Source organism: Bactrocera dorsalis, chromosome 3, assembly GCF_023373825.1.
Source record: "Bactrocera dorsalis isolate Fly_Bdor chromosome 3, ASM2337382v1, whole genome shotgun sequence".
NCBI lineage: Eukaryota > Metazoa > Arthropoda > Insecta > Diptera > Tephritidae > Bactrocera > Bactrocera dorsalis.
Window position 1 is genome coordinate 92,423,920 of NC_064305.1, and position 17,759 is coordinate 92,441,678.

At 38.7% G+C, this 17,759-nt stretch overlaps 1 protein-coding gene across 1 annotated transcript in view; it reads left to right on the forward strand.

Annotated features, from left to right (window-relative positions):
* The window catches only part of LOC105230717 (uncharacterized), a 196,429-nt gene that overhangs the window by 148,835 nt on the left and 29,835 nt on the right, over nucleotides 1-17,759 (forward strand). The window contains 3 exon segments of the mRNA XM_049453375.1: nucleotides 11,704-11,828; nucleotides 11,923-12,078; nucleotides 15,549-15,743. Coding sequence (XP_049309332.1) covers nucleotides 11,704-11,828; nucleotides 11,923-12,078; nucleotides 15,549-15,743 — 476 coding nt within the window.

A 17,759-nucleotide genomic window follows, 5' to 3' on the forward strand; every position in this document is an offset into this window, starting at 1 on the left:
TTTGTTTTGCGCACTGCTCTGCGGCAGGGGGGTGGTAAAAAAAATTGCTTGGCAACTCTGGCCCACATCTGACCTTTGCTTGTCCGTTCGTCCCCACAGCTGTGCAGTGTTTTGCTTCTGCTCTTGCGGTTCAACCGACCGCAGCTTTCAGGTTTTCAGCAACTTTTACCTTTTTTTGTGGTTCGAAAGCAAGTTGGCAAGCGCTTGCTCGGGCATCTGCAGGACATAAGTCCTTTATCATTATCGATTGCTTGGCTATGAAATTTGCACAAAGCTGATGCATTTCTGCTTTTGGCATATGCTAGTTGCGGCAGTTTTCAAATCAAAGCAGATCTCTCGACCCCGGAGAGGAGCGGCAACTTACTGACATGTATTAGTTGGCTTCTTGCCTCTGTAATAATAATTGGTCTTTCTTTACTGAGGGCCATGCAAGCTGGTGGTTGAAGTGATGGAGTTCCTTTCCTGCGGACCTTCATTCAAATAATAACATTTAATAAACGCTTTGCATATCGAAGGGAATAAGGAAACAGATGCTTCGAGTTCTGAATTTCCTGAAATATATTTCTGGAAAAATTACCAGACAAAAATTACAACAATTTTTAATTTTTTTGGTGGATAAATTAAACCGGAGAATTTCAGGCATACCCTAAAACCACAAAGACCGCAGTGAAGCTAACATATGCCATCATCTGAAAAACCTGAAAACGCGGTGCCCGCGATTCGCCCAAATCAGCGATTTTTTCGCATGAACGAAGCTCGCGTGTCGCGTGTCTTCTATTTTTCAGCAGAAAAACATTTAAACAATACAAAGCTTTGGTCGTTTTCCTCTTTAAGTGTGTGTGGATGTCTGTACTCGGAACTAAGTACATCACCATTTACACACACACACACACACAAGTGTGGCATGGCCAATGTTGTTTTTGCTGGTTGAAATTCACGCGAACAATTGACTAAATCAGCTGCCCGCGTGCGGTTTAAGGTCAAGCAACGGCGCTGCGCCGTAAATACGCTCCGCTCTGGGCCGCGGCTCTGCGGCTAGCGCGCGAAATGTTACGTGTGCGACAGGAAAGCCCGGCAAAACCCAAGTGACAAATTGCCTTGCGTGTCACATTGCATGCATAAGTAAGTGCCGTGTTGTTGTGGCTTAAATTTACAACAACATGCGAAAGCAGACCTTGCTTTTGCACACATTAGGGTGTGATTCGCTTGCTCAACATACCATTACATAATGTCTTCGTTTGAACTCAGAAGCTTTTTTCTGCTGGAAAACTTTTTGACTCACAAAGCCATACTTCTTGCCGAATGTGATTACGCCTCACGGAGTCTCCATTCAGCAAATTTATTAAAATCTACTTGGTGCACTTGGAAAACGCCGCCCTAACGAGCCAAATATATGCGGAGGGACCTGATGTGTGACGATTTGGTGATTATGGCTTGAGGCCACAACTCACACGCCACCCGACGCCTTTGTATACCCGTGGCATGCAGATGTGTATGTGCGAGAGTCGTGTGAGAGGTCAGCTAATAAAGCAGCAACCATTGCATTCACTTAAGTACCGTTAGCTAATTGACTTACTTGTGTACTTTCACTTTTAATTACGGTTTATTAGTGGCACTGAGTTGAGTGGATCGGTGTAATCGCGAAATGTTCGAAACGCTGGATTTGCCGCTAAGCTCAGCCAAAACAACCAAATAACAGAACAAAAATAAATAGAACAGCAATTAGGTGCATACGTGTGTAATTAGGGTGCTGCGAGTGCAGCGCTGCCCGCCGAGCAGTTATTTCGCGCTGAGCGTGTGAGCCTCATTTGCATTCACACATTATCGAAGCGGCCTGTGTTTGACTGCAAACTGAAATAATATAATCCACTTATTCCAAATAATAAATTATTAACCCAATTAATGGATGCGGAGCGTACAGTGTTGGAAATGCAAATACTGCGAAATACTTTTGTATAGAGAAAACGAGTCGAAAGAGTGAGCTTCGTGCAGTAATCTTTCAAAAGCGGCACAAACATAAATTAAAGAATTATAGAGGATTAATATTTATTATGATGTTCGTTATTTTCCAAATTGATGTTTGCTTCGTCTAAGCGTTCCTGTATCAAATTTCTTTTCCTTGTATATAGTATGGGCTTTTTTGATATTTTGCATTAAGCAATTAAGTCCACGACTCTTGAAAATGTAGGTTCTTAGAGAAAAGTTTTCGCTCTAGAAAAAAAATCTGGAACAAAGTCATTCCATTAAACGTTATACGCAGTTAAAATTTTTCATCGATTGGCTTTGGCATTCCTACAAGTGATGTCTGCAGTCTGCGTTGCTCATACGTCATGGTGTACTATGCAAATTCATAATTTTAACTGGGTATAATATCTAATGGAAAGTTCGTTTGAAAAAATAAAAAATTTGTTTAACGGAAAATTTTTTATTATAATTTCATTTACACAAATATGTAAATTTATTGGCTTCGCAGATCAAAAATTTGTTCCGAAAGATCCCATACTAAAAATATGGTTAAAGTAATAAGATAACTTTTTGAAAAACGGGAAGCGTTATTATATAAAACTCAACTTTGGAAATAACGGACATTCTAATATTTTAAACCAGAAAATATTGGGTAGTCGAAAAAGTTGTTTCGTATTTTGCTAAAAGATGGCATAGCAGTTGTATATCTTCAGTGCTATAAGTCACAATGTGTCATTCTAAGCAGTATTGGAAAGGTGAGATTTATTGGCATAAATATAAAAAAATAGCTGAAGTTTGATTAGAAATACGAAAATATTTTTTCGACTACCCAATATAAATTCCTATAACATTCGGTTAGCAATACCCATAACATTCGGTTAGCAATAAGTTACTAAAATAAAATTATGGTTAGCAGTTAAGCAATAAATATAAATATTATTTAAAATAAAAGTTTTAAGAAATACTAGGTAAATCTATAGCCTAATATTATGACTATTTTATAAAAAATTATTATTAACCAAATAAAAGTATTTAAGAGAATAAATTTAAGTAATTGCTAATGACTTATACTTTTATTGCGCAATTAATTCACAATTAATTTAACACATCGAATAATCCAATTATTTTGTTGCATACATTTTGTCATTGCCTAAACCGAACCGCAAATCAAATAATCAAAAATCAACAAAAACGTTTCTGAAATAATTTTGTCATGCGAAATCACACAAAATTCAAAAAATCAAAACAAACAAATCAAATATTCATACGGCAAATCGTTTATTGCAAAATCTCTTCACCCAGTCAACCACGTCCAAATCAAATGTATCACGCCGTCTCAACTGTCTTGACCTTAAGGTAATGAAACAAACAAACAACAAAACATATGAAATGCATAATTTTCCAGAGTTTTCGTTGGTGAAGTAGGAAGCTACTCTGTTATCTATTGCAAGTATCATTACATCAATCGTACACCTGTGTGTGTCTGTGTGTGCACTCATAACGCATGCTTCCCCGAAAATTGGTTGACACGATCCTTGAAAATCCCATGATCATATACACAGCTTAAAATTCCAAATTCGATCACCTTTTTGTAAATATGTATGTCTGTGTGTGCGAGTGGTCACTTCTCTCCCGTCCCCTAAACATTTACTCTTAAGCTTAAGTATTTGTTGTTGCTATATAATCATATGTATTGTCTAATGTCCCGAATTGTCCTCACCTACTAACCTGTATAAATGAAATTGCATTTGCACACACACAGATCGAAGTTATTTTCCTTGTAAATCTACCAATAATTTACCTTAGAAAATTATTAGCTCCTGTAGCCTCCTCCGAACTGTTGGCCTATCTAAATATAGTTTTTGAAATAATTTGTTGAATGAAATGACTCCTTTTAAACTCCTTGTTGATCCTTCCTTGCCTTCGTTATTGCTTATGTATACAAATATAATCAAAGGCGAGTTTAATTTAAATTAATATATAAGTAAAGGTGGCTGTGCAGCAGCAGCGACGGATAATCAATTCCCGTCACGTTCGGCTAACAAAATTACACTCTTAATTGAACACGGCGCTGAGTTCTCCCTGCAAATTTACTTGAACACATTTCCGCCAGTTATGAGAGTAAGTGAGAGAGAGACAAAAAATACGCAGGAAGTTGTATTTACTGTTATTTCGAACTTAAGGTAGATTGCTAGGTAAAGTGGCTGTCTGACGATGCACCTAGACCTTTAGCAGGTCCATTGTGAAACTCATGAACAAAAGTTGGGAACAGCTGCCTCTTAGTACTAATTTCTCGAAAGTTTTTGGTCTTGTTTTCAGTTGAAACAATTTGAAAATTTCGCAAATCTATTTTCGGCACTTTCAACCAAAAATATTGCAAGCTACGACGCTTAAAGTCCCTTTCATAAACAAAATTTTGTTTGGCATACCCTCCGAACTTCATGCAGCGAAATTACTTTGAGCTTACAGGTAATGCCGCCAGCCTAAAGGTGACCTCACACAAAGGCAGAGCCTTATGGCAAGCATCACCTTCTTCGTTATTATTTCATTCCATTTCTCTCCCGCTTATGATATTTATTTAGTAGCGCAAAGTCAATGAACCAAAAGCCCGAAAGTGGTGGGCCCATTTTCAAAATATATTCGGTCTCTGTCTTATTTGTTGTAATGCTTCGGCGCGAACTTAACAACTCCATAAAGCTTCCAACTTGGAGTCAGACACCAAAGTGTTAAGCAAAAGTGGGGAAAGACGGATTATCCAACATGTTGAATTGCAAACATAAATATTAAGTTCCGTACGAGAGAGGGGAGGAGAGGGCGCAGTCAACGAGACATTCACGGAAATCGGTGAGCGCACAACGGAGCGCGCCAGTTTCGAAAGACAAAGCAGAAGGCAAATATGAAAAAGTGGCGCAGAGTTGGTGGCACTTAAAAGTTGGACTCGGTCGAGGGATTGCAGGCGGCGTGGGCGACACGACAGAAGAATGAAGAAGTACCGAAGCCAAGGAGCAAAAGTAAATCACAAAAGTTTTCGCATTTCCCGAAAAAGTTTTCAACATTTTTTCTTCGCTTTTTTTTTTGTTCGCCTTCATGAGCACATACATACATACATATGTACACATGTGAGTTTTCGTTTGCTTTTTACTCGACTCGGCTTGAGTTGTCTGTTTGTTTGCCTCCAGCAAATACGAGCAATATGAGCACATACATGTGTGCGCAAACAACAACAAACAGCGAACAAACAAAGAACTGAATTTGGAAATATATTTTGCTTGCTTAAAGGATTTATGCGAATAGATGCTGCATAAATCGCAGATGGCTTCTCATTTTGGTCTCCGTACGAGTATATTCAATAGAATGAAAAATTAATATTACGAGCTGTAAGGGCGTATCTGCAGTAAATCTTCCAAGCAGAAGCTCCACCACATGCAGAGAAGCGCTTCACTTGCCCTTCAATAGCGGTGAAAAGCCGACATTTCGAAACTAGAATATACTACTGTCCTTAGTGCTTTCAGATCAGGCACAGCTGTTTGTAATTATTTCAACCTCTCCGAGAAGCTGAGGGTCGCACTCACTTTTCTCTGCTCACATACGTCAATCGGGAGTTTATAAAATGATCGGGGTTAAGATGTGGTTTCAACCAAGTGATTAAGAGCACTTAATTATTTTTTGTTGTTCTGTAATTGCACAACCCTTTGGAACCTTTAGATCAACTTCTACTAACTTTGCAAACGCTAAGTTCATTCGTAATGTGAATAAGTTTCTAAGGTTAGCTCGAAATATTCTACACTGACAGAGACAAAACTCAAATCATATAAAAGTAATTGTAAATTCACATACCTAAGTGCACATGACTAACTGTAGATGTTAACACATGCCTCCTAGCGCCCATACCTCCGCAAACTCCCCAACCCGCTTTCGTGTATATGAGCCTCTAGTTCAGTTCCACTCCAGCTCCTCCTGCCAACAGCGTGTAAATTCTTCCGAATTAAAAAAGTAAAATATCCAGCAACAACAAATACGTATTTAATTCCTTTCGGTTTTGTTTCGTCCACGAAGTTTGTACGTATGTAGACTATGTAGTTATGTCAGTAGTTGTACATAAAACAAAAACCACAAGTATGTTTGTAATGTTGGAATTTATCTCCTACACTCTAGTTAGACACACATTAACAGTTACCCATTTATCCAACTAAAGCGATTTATTAAAGATGTTAAAATATTTCAGTAGAAATGCAAGCACGCCCAACCCTCGCATCTCCTTCTCCCCCAAATCTCTTACGAAGAGCTGCCCCTCCTCCAACACACCCAACTCTTGTACATATTATCCTTGGATATATTTATTTAGACAACATTTATGGTAGATGAGCAGATTTGCCAATGCTGAACTATTTCGTATTTCTCTTGAATTTTTCATAGCCACGACTCATGTACAACTCATGTTCGTAGGTAGTACGTGTGTGCGCTAACCGACGTCACAAGCGTCGCTTGTTTCTTAAATCTTCCATTTTACTTTAGAATTCCATAGGAATTTGCTATAATTATATTGGAATCTCTCTTATAAGCATATACTGTATCTAATAATTCGTTCATTGTATTTACTTCTTTTTCGCATTTTCATTCAAATCATTTTGCAAGTTTATTTAAGTTTTTTGCGTTTGAGGTTTCGAGTTTCTTGAAGTGTTTGCTTTTATTATTTTTTACGTGTAAGCTTTATGACAACCGGTTTGGGCTTTTTTCAAAAAGACTGGTGCACGATAGCAAGAAGAAAGCAGCGAAAAGTTGAGCTGCGCCCGTGCAAGACCATAGTCTCGATTGTTCACGAAAGGTGCCTCGAAGTTCTCGATTCTGATTCGATTGTGGTAAGCTTGTGTCCTCGGCGCTTTGCACCCATTTAGTCAATTGAATGGATGGCATTTCACTACTAAGCCTCAAGTGTAACCAATGTAGAGTTGAGGTTTAACGCAAAACTTGATTCTTTAGTTCCCTTAAGGAAATCTGCATTACAAAGGAATTTATATTTATTAAATAATGCAAAGAAGTCACTTTTAGCTTGTTGTTTGAAAATATTAAAAATTCTGAAACATTTCTGCCATTCAAATCGGAGATTTTAATGAATTTTGGAATTAATTGTTTCGACTTTGTTTAAGGATGCTGGAAAATGAAGCTCAGGTCACTGCCTTTTAACACAGCAGCACAGGAATCCCAGAAATAAAGCTCAAACTTTTTGCGCGGATGAGCTCGATGAGAAGTTTGGTGCATAAATGTTTCAAATTTTCATTTCGCTCACTCTAAGACTCATTAAAAGTGCTGAGTCTTCATCGTTACAAGGCAAGTGAGAGTTGCATATAAAATACAGAATAAATATCCCAATTGCTGGATAACAAGACGCGCATGAATGGCCAAATAAACAGGCCGTTAGGCAGGCAGATATCAAAACAACATATGCCTCACACATACATGCAAACTTGCATATGAATCTTATACATAAGTAAGTGTGTGGCCGACTGAATGTGCGTGTGTGTGCTTGGCATTTGGCAAATAAAACGTAATAAATTTAGAAGCGCTCAGAATTTGTGTAAACATCGAGTTATTTCAGTATTGTAGATGTTTGTTGGTGTGTAAACGGTGACAAATACATTTCACTTAGCGGAGACTAGTCGTCATTCAACTGAGTAGTCCACACCTTACATTTCCCATTCAAAACTAAAACTCTTTGTTTCACAGCGAAGTTTCGTTGATGAGTTAGGGGAAATGGTAGCGGTCTGCTCCGACCGCAAATGCCGTTAATTAGTGTAATAAAGGGAGCAAAAGATAGTCCTTAGAACAATTTTCTGTGCGGATGAAGTTACAAGAATACAATAAATTGAAAATCCAACTGCGGCCTGTGCAACAAACTGGCCTGCATCGTACTAGTTGCGGATTGGAACAAGCTCACATCAAGTCCTACTGTTTTACGCTGGGTAAATGAGTTTGTAAATACGCATTTGGCAGCGTTTGTTTCAGTTTGTTCATATTTCGTTGCCGAAGCTCCAATTCAACGAGCAAATAATGCAATGCAAACATCAACAATGAAACTATAAACAACAACAACAACAATTAGTGGTAGTGTCGGCGGAATAGACAACTCGTTCGCAGACGAACGGGCCCACCGAAATGGACCAATGACCGAGCGCTCGCCAACTCACACACGCACATGCATATGTGTGCCTCGTGTGTTCCTCGTGTGTGTGTGTGTGCAATCGGCTGAGATCGAGCTGTTGTATGCATTTAGGAACGCGCTTTGTGAATGGACAGCGGCGAATAAACAAAGCGGCGGACAAGGCGCATCTAACTAGATAAAAACTACAGTTATGAATTTGCAACAATACAGAAGCAACAACAACAACGCATACATGAAATGAAAATCGCGGTAGCAATGCAAATGAAGAAGACATCAAACAATAACAACAAAAGCGCGCAACAATTGCAATAATAATAAAGCAAAAACAATACAACCAACAACAGCGTTATGATGCCGACAATGAGCAGTACAAAGCCCAATGGCAACAACAACAACAGCAGCAATGGAAAGCGTGTCAGCAACGGAAGGACGTGTACTTGTGCATGTGTGCGTGTCAGTGTGTGTGTGAGTGTCTGCAGTAATGCAAAATGAATAAACTGCGTTCGAAATTGGTTGCGTATACGCCACGGTGCACGGAGCGTAAAATGCCAGCAAATTAATGATAAGCAAGCGCACGTGCACATGCACAGACGCGCACAGACATGCACAGCGCATATGCAGGCGTGTTTGTGCAATAAATATTGCTTTACGCACACATTTACACAGCGTAAATAACACGAGCGGCAGTGCGTGCGAGTGTGTGTATGGGTGTGTGCGAGCATTATGGTTAAATAAATTGTTATTGCTCATGTAAGCGGAAGCGTATGAAAGTAATTGGCAATGAAAACAAGATCTTTTGGGTGTTGAGCGAAAGTGAAATGAAATATTTTTTACACTTCGCTGCGGCGATACAGTTATGCCCGAGGATGGGCGCATGTGTGTGTGGGCGGATGCGCAAATGAGCAGTTATTTGCATTTCATTTTAAAGAGTTATTAAATTCAGAATTCTCCTCTACAATATTTTCCGTACAAAAAGTGTAATATGGAAAACAGTTATTCTACAATTGTTCAGCGGCCAACTGTAAACTAATGGTGCAAAATTAATTTGTTTCAATTGAATTAATTAGCAATTCACTTATGTTGTGTCACTTGTGTAACAACTGCCATTTGCAATTGACAACTGCCTCGGATTATGAATTAATTAATTTAAATAATTTTGTTATAGGATGATGAGCGCAAAAGAATATAAGTTTTAAATAACGTATGCCGATAAGAGCCTCCCAACCGCAGATCACTTGCATTCAATTCCTGATTATTTTACTTAAGAATAACGGTCATGAAAATATTTACCACAAATAAACATTTAAAAGAGCGTTTTAAACTAGAAATAAACTAAATAATTTCTTTTTATAAATATTTTTAAATTTAACTATTCAAAAATATTTTTCAAAATTCAAATTATTGGGTAGTCAAAAGAGTCCTTTCGTATTTCTAATCAAAATCCTACTTATTTTGTTTTATATTTATAATGAACTTTAATGAACCAAATATGTATCATTTTGGTCGACCACCTTTTGACATTCTTTCGCTAGAGACATTATTCCATCAGTGTAAAACTTTCCTAGTTTCTCGGCGAAAAGATGCGACAAGTAATTTTCATAGGCTTCTCTTGAATCCACCTTTCCTCCATTAAGGGAGTTCTGCATTGCTCGAAACAAATGGTGGTCCGATGGGGCAAGATCAAGGCTATATGGTGGATGCATCAAAAATTCCTAGCCAAGCTCTCCCAGTTTTTGCCGAGTATTCAAAGGTGTGTCTGGTCTAGTGTTGTCCTGATGGAAGACAAAGCCCTTTTTGTTGATCAGTTCTGGCTATTTTTTCCGATTGCTTGCTTCACTTAGGCTACTTGTTACATTTGCTCTTATGCCCTTAAATAAATTACTTTCACATCTTTTGGAAATGTAAAAGGATTGTAAAGTAAAGCAATCAACTTCGAAATCAGATGGGATGAATTTTATTTTGTGCATATTTGGCAATGCTGGTAAAATATTGCAGCGTCAAGCCGATAAAATCAGCGCAGAGCATGCACAATGCCTTAGTAAACACATATTTACACATGCACAATACTTACATGTGTGTATGTGAGACGCAGCACGCTGCATCGCAAAGTCAATAATTGCAGACGGGCGTCCACACACACACATGCATACTCAAATACACTTGCGAATGCCTCGATCTGTTGCCACTTGCACTTTTTATATACGGGAGTATGTGTGTATGTGTGTGTAAGCGCAGATAGGCAATCAGTAATTGGATATTGTCCGTTAACATGACACGCAAACATATCGCTGACACACACACAAACGCGCACTGATACAAGTAAATGACATTTCGTATACACCGTTGCGTTTACATGCTTTCGGGAAGTATGCGAGCGCGCTGCTTCGCGGACGGGTGTCGGTGGCAGCGGTGGCTTCGGTGGCAACGTGCCACATTTCCACTTTACTTTTTTCCACTCGCTGGCCAATTTGTCAGTTTAACAATTATCATTGCCACTGTTGTTGCTGCAACCGATAGCGTTGTTGTTGCTGCTGCCGTTTCTGTGACAGTTTCACCGCTGCTGCAACTGCTTCATTTTCATTTCACGCTGCTTCTCTTTGCAGCATTTTTTGCACTACGACTTGTTATTGTTTACAATTCTCATATTGTTGTTGCCATTTGCCACTTTCGCTTAATTCAATATATTGTATGTATGTCTGTGTGTGATTGGCTCTTATTTTCTCGCTCATCCGTTATTTTAAATCCCCATTCATTTTGCAAGCTAATTGATCGATCGTCCTGTGACCGACAGTCGCCAAAAAAACGCTGAGCTTACGTGCACGTGCTTTAGTACATATGTGTGCCATGGCGTATACGTAACAGAGCACACAAATGTTACAATTTCAAGTCCTTACGGATTATTAGAGCAAAACAAATATTTCCAATGTATTTTATAACGGGAGCTCTGAAGATGCTTACTTTAGCAAACTCCGTATCCTGGGTGAGTATTACGGAGCTTCAAGAACCAGGCTTGCCATGAAGTGAATGGAAAAGGCACTTTTGTTTATTTATTATAATGTTTTGAGAGATGTAGAGAATCGGTACTGAGCAGCAAACAGAATTAAATATTGCGCCTTAGACCGGAGACCAATTTTTAGGTAACAGGGTCATGATTTTCAAAGAATGATATAACAAAATCGATGAAGATGAATAAATTTTCGGTTGCTTTCAAGTTCCAACTGAAAATGAAAAGTAGAGAAAAATTGCTACTCGATTTTGTACTTGTAAACATGAAATATAAGAGTCTCTTCTGAGGATCTTTTATCAAGCTCCTATTGTTTTTAAATTCTACATCAATTTCGACTTCATTATATGTTGTTCTCGATTGGTATTGGTTAAGTGTCTTCACTCTAAGCTAAACTTATATGTTTAATTGAATTTTTCCATAGTTTTTGTCTTCCATTTCTTTTTACTTGTTTATCGCTTTATTAACACTCATTTGTCCAGTCCAGTCGTCTGCGAGATCCATATTTTTCGAACATATGTTATATATTCACTAATTCTGCTTCCATTCTCTTGTGATTTGCTCGACAATTTAGGCGCAATGGAGCCGCCGGCTCGTCCTCACAGCCGCTGCGTCCCAACGAGGATGGCAGCCACCACCTGCAGGAGTACACCTACAAGAAGATAACCGCCTGCGACGTCTGTTCACAAATATTAAGAGGTAAGCCATTGCGCAAGCGCACACATAAAACAAACTACCGTTAATTATGCTAAGGCACACATGTCGATTTAAAATAATTGTTTTTTGCCCGCAGGCCACACACGTCAGGGACTACGCTGCCGCATTTGCAAACTGAACGCCCATGGCGACTGCGCATCTCAACTGCCGCGCTGCCAGCCGAAGCAGAAGCTACTGCGCCGACAGAAGAGCACTTCGGAGCTGGAGAACCGCGTCGATGTCGAGGAAGAAAGTGAGTTCTGAACGTTGCCAATGTTGATTGCCGACACCTCCACTAATATGTTGCACTAATATTTGCTTAACCGTAGCGGGGGTAATTAAAGGGCAGTTTGTTGTTGTACGAAAAGCAGCGTATTTGTGAATAAGTTGACAAAAGCTGTTACAACAATAGCAACTAAACGAACAAGAAAGAAAGTAGCGAGCTTATGCTCAGTTGGGTTCCTCGAGTCAGAAGTCGAAGTATATCCCAGCCAATAGGCGGCGCGGTTTCCTCTTGAAGATTTAGGGTTGTATGACATAGAGCTTCATAGTTTTTAGCAAAAAGCTACGGATGTTTCACGATTTCTTCAGCTATTTGCCAATACATTATTTACACAAAACAACTATTTTTTGAAGGTTATGTCTTTTTTCCTAAAAATTTTCACCTTCTCTTATCTTTTGTTTTCTTTTCATTATGTTAATCGGCAATTTGTTTTTTTTTTTTTGAAAATGTAACTCTTTTTTTCCTTTATTATAAGCTTAACTATAGCTTAGCTTCTGAAATTAGCCAAAATCTATCATAACTTGTTAGAAACTCTACTACTTAGCTGAGTGCCCTCACACAGTATCCTTAACCCACTTTTATGTTACTCTTCCAATTATGTGTGTACATCGAATTGTAGGTTAGAGTTACGTGCCTTGGAAACTTTATGCCTGAGATCTATTAACGAATAATAATAAATATAAAACAAAATTTTTTTCAAGTAAGAATAAGTAAAAGAAAAATCTGTGGCCATCAACACATAAGGAGCTGTCACATATGTATATATCCGAAATTACTAATGATAAGTCCATCACCAATCGAATAGTCATTTTTTTCTATTTAACAGTTAACTAAGTATTTTGAACACTAAATTTTCATATCTCTTACATTCGTAGATCAAATATTGGTAATCAAACCTGGGTTTTCCTAGAACATAAATATAAATTTTTTGAAAGTCACATTTATTGAGAGGCCTATGTGACTAGACAACTCAAGTGTAGGGACCAACAAACAAAGATTCTAGCGACATTATAGAGAAAGAAATTCCTGTGAGTAATCGAATAAGGTTTACGGCAATGCAATTTTATTTAAGTCTCAAGTAGAAGAAGCGGTGGGAAAATACTCGTATTAAGTTCACAGAGAGCGCAACATCAAAGAAGATACTACATCATTAACAAAGTGCTATCAGATAATTGGAAAACAAGGAGGAGGTACTCCAATATCGAAGCGCGAAGAACTTGAGCTTAGGTTGCATCCGCATCCTTGGCCTGAAATAAGAATTCTCGCGCAGTGCAACTACAATCCATTCCGAACTCGCACATAGATTCACTAAAAAAAGAACTTACTGTCCGATTTATCAAGTTCATACTCATTTGAATATTTGCACTGGCGAATCTTTAATCGAAAGAAACTCAAGCCCTCAATTGCATTTGACATATTTCCCATCGCTTGCATACTTATGAAATTTGCATCGCTTTCCACTAACGAAACGCTCTCCGCCCTCTCCGAGGCTTTCCTTTCAATTTGCATTGTCATATGCCGACAATATTTACCGTTACAACGGCTCAACAGCCATGCTGGCAAGCGAAAGAAAGAAAATCAAACCGAAAAAATATGAATTTCTAAGGCATTGTCTTGCAGCAGAGCGTGCCTGCCACGAAGCCGGTGCGAGGCGAAAGCAAGTGATTTCTCTCATTGTTTACCCAGCCACATGTACTTGCTAGAAAAAACAATCGGAATCCAATCTGTTCTGCTTTATTTTTCTTGCAAAGACAACTTTGAGCAATTGCAATTTCTTATTGCAACATTATTTGCTTTCTCCCCGCCCCCTCCCCCTCTTTGTTGTGTACTTTTGATGCAACTTCCTCGCCTTTCTTTCGCCCTTTCTTATTTGCATTATAATTGTAAAAGACGAGGCTGGCCTATGAATTTTCCCCGCAGAAAACACGTTCAAGTGCCGGATTGATTGCTGAGCATTTACCCATGCAATGGGCGGCGCGGGCGGGGCCAGGAGTGGCGTGTGGAGCATTCAGTTGGCAAAAGCTCATTTCCATCGAATTCTTTTTGAGCGCCTTCTTGCCTTTCCTCCATCGCTGTTGATTTACTTTGTTTAAGTGCCATTAAAGCAATTGCATTGCCCACACTCAGAGCGGTAGAATTGTGGAAAACGCTAGCAGAAATAGATTCAAGACAACAACGTCAGTAACATAATGTTTCTCTCGAGTTTTGAGCATGAGAAACGCTTCCCTTTAAGAACATATTTAATGGAAATATTGCTTTTAAGACTAGAGCCCTCTAATCCCAGCAAATATGCGTTAAGCAGGGAGCTCCGGTGCAACGAAAGAAGCCACAGAAGTCGCTTTGATTCGACTGTCAAGCTCCCGCCTTTCAATTTTGATTGAGCTTCGTTGCAGCAACTTTATCGCATTGCCAATTGGATCCTCAAACACTTCCCTTCAACCATATCACACTCGACACACTTAAATTTAGCTAGAAGATGCTCTTCACCATGCACTAAATGGATAGATATGTTAGGAGAGCGTTGGCGGTGTGAGTTCTGATGAGCAGACAAATCAATTGTGACAATCTGATTTGCTGCTGATTGACGCTTTTGTGTGCTTGGCAGCACGGCAGCCGTGCAACACACGCAACTAAGTTTCCTTTTCGAGCAAAAAGCGGAAACGGCGAGGGAAACTGTGAGCTCAAACTGCTCGGCCAAGAAGTTGTAGCGCACTTGGCAGCCAATTTCAGCGGAAACACTTGAATGAAAGCGCAGAAACAACACGCGTTCGTGAAATATTTTACTCGGAGTCAGTGCGCTGCCAAACTAACTGTAAATACTTAGGGACAAAATGTTGAAATTTGATTTCGAGAAACGTCGAAGGTGGCGCGTTTGTTGTAGTGACTTTAGGATCCAAGGAAATTCTTGCACAAAAATATATATCTTACAGTTATACGCCAAACATACACTCGCATTTTTGTCTCGTTTCTTATTCTGATTTATATTTTCGATTGAACTGATTACAAATCTCATGCACGAACTAATTTCTTAGAAAATAAAAAAACACACAACTTGTTTTTCATAAACTTAAAATTGGAAAGCAAAACAGAAAACGAATGATTTAAGCGATCTGCCGAAAGAACGTCATAAGAGATCTGGAAAGGTGGCATACGGTTTTTTAAAGCAATTTAACGGTTAACGGTTTTATTTTTTTAATTATTTATGATTTTTTTATTCGAATAACTGTTAAACAACAATCAAATTAAATTAATCTTAAGTACTAAAATATGGAAAAGTTTGCTTTTGTTTGTTGCGGTAAATACCTCTGGAGCTAACCCAGGTCACTTAAGTCGTTCGTAATCCTCCCGGCAAATTGCCTCTCATACACTCCATATCAGACGGAGAATAACCCGTGTGTAACTAAACTAAGTACAAAATTCCATCAATTGCAATATTCAAGGACCGGCTGAGGAGGGCATAAGGGCGCCAACGCCGCCACCGCCACTCGCGCTACAATCAAAGCCACCGCAGCAACAGCAGCAAACACTAGCCGACGAAGAGAACGCGTTGCCGGCGTCGCCCAATGCAAATCAAACAATCGGAAATCGAAAATTCCGCCAGAAAGTGCCGTTCATCGATCGCATCGCGCAATTAGGTATACGAAAGAAAATCACCAATTAAAAAAACAAAAAAAAAAAACAAAAAAAAAAAAATAGATGATTACACAACAGCAAAGCATAACGAGCATAAAACGAGAAGAATACTTTATCGTAGAAATTATTATTGCAGAGTAATTTGCTTTGTTTTGATTGCGTACATTCGTAGGTGCTGCATTCACAGACACACACACACACACAAACAGAATCGATTGGCTCGCTGAATGACAAACACCCAAATTATGACCAAAGTCACACCCAATTATCGCTATATATACATACATATATATTTACTCGTATATTCAAATAAATATTCATCGGTTGTAATCGTGCAAATGTGCTCGTACGCCAGAAACACGAAGTAGCAACGAAAGCAAAGGGCTACAGTAAAGTGCAAAAATGCAACCGTGTGCTTGCTTTAGTTGGCGCATATAGATCTATATACTATATATAAGCATATGTACATTATATAATTTCAAGTTTATGTTTAAATGTTTGGCCATTGCTTTCGAGCTTTAGTTTTAGTTTCCAAATTGATAAGTAATCCAATAGTTCCGGTACAAATTGAATAAAGTCTAGTCTACTGTGTTGCTTAGATTGGCAAAGCATGTCTTATTGAAATTAATCATCGCCAGTACGTCATCCAAATATTATTCAAATTGCGCTCATACCACCAAATCATCTCATAATCATGGCACTCGGGCCAGACATACATATGTATATCTATATTTATGAACTCGTAGTTATCACACGGCGCCGCCCAGTGGAAAAGCAGCCACCAGCGATCGGTAGTTGGCTGAGCAACTGACTGCTCTAAAGGTGTCAAGGTCGACCACAAAGCTTCATGACTTATAGCCTTTTCGTACAGCATTGAGAAATCCGTTTTGCCTTTCGCACACTCGGCTACTCGATTAACGATGGACTCGATGAACGATCAGCTGTTATACTTGCTTGTGTTCTTCATTGTGTAATTTTTTCGAATGATTAAAATTGATCAGCTGATTACTATTTTATCAATGTACACTACCAAATCCATAAGCCTGGACAACAACCCGCAGATTTGCATTCCAGTTTCAACTCGATTTGAATTCAATTAATTAATGTAGCAAAATACAGTTTCTATTTTGTATGGCAAGTGGATCTAAATTAGCGTTTTAATCAAGCAAACGCCGACTACTCCTCTGCAAAGCGACTATTATTTTTTTGCTGCCCCGATTGAAATACACGAGTGCCTAACGGAAAATCAAGCTTCACTTTGTAGAATTTTTTCAATTGGCTTACTTTGGGCAGTTAATTTGAAGCAGTTCTACAAATGACGTACGAAAATCATGCCGGCTGTCTTTTCTGCTGTGTGCTGCGCCAATAATTTTTCATTTGTTTTTATATTTAAAAAGAAGGCATTGAGTTATTTTCACTAATTTTGTTGTTCTTCAATTATATAAAACACAAGAACCACATGCAAACACAAACACAAACACGACACACAAACAGAATCGGAAAAGACGAAAACTCGCCGAGCTGAAAACCGAAACCAATCAAAGCACTTCTAATTTTGGCGCCGACTATGGTATTTGCGAAAATTTTTTGCATTCGATCAAAGAAATGCGAGAGTGTTTTGGTTCGTCGGTTCGGTCAGTACACCAACACAATCTTAGGAGCACTCTGCCAGGCACAACTTTTGTAGTGTTTTGAGTAGTTGATCATTAGAAGTGTTTCTTACTTGCTAGCATTAGTTTTATCATAATGACGTAGAACACTTTCATGTAACTGATCGAGAGAGAAAAGATGAGAGCGATGGATTAGAGTACCCAGTTCATAAGATCTATAAAGAAACTCATCGAACTTGCCTCCTGATTTGAACTCACTTCTATGCCAGTTATAATTTCCGCGATCTCCCTGTTAATAAGTATTAACCTACCTACGAATATTTGAATCCAATCATAAAAACACAAATTTCATTAGTATATGTAAATAGAAAACATGGGTCATCGTTATTAAGGATAAATATTTCCTTA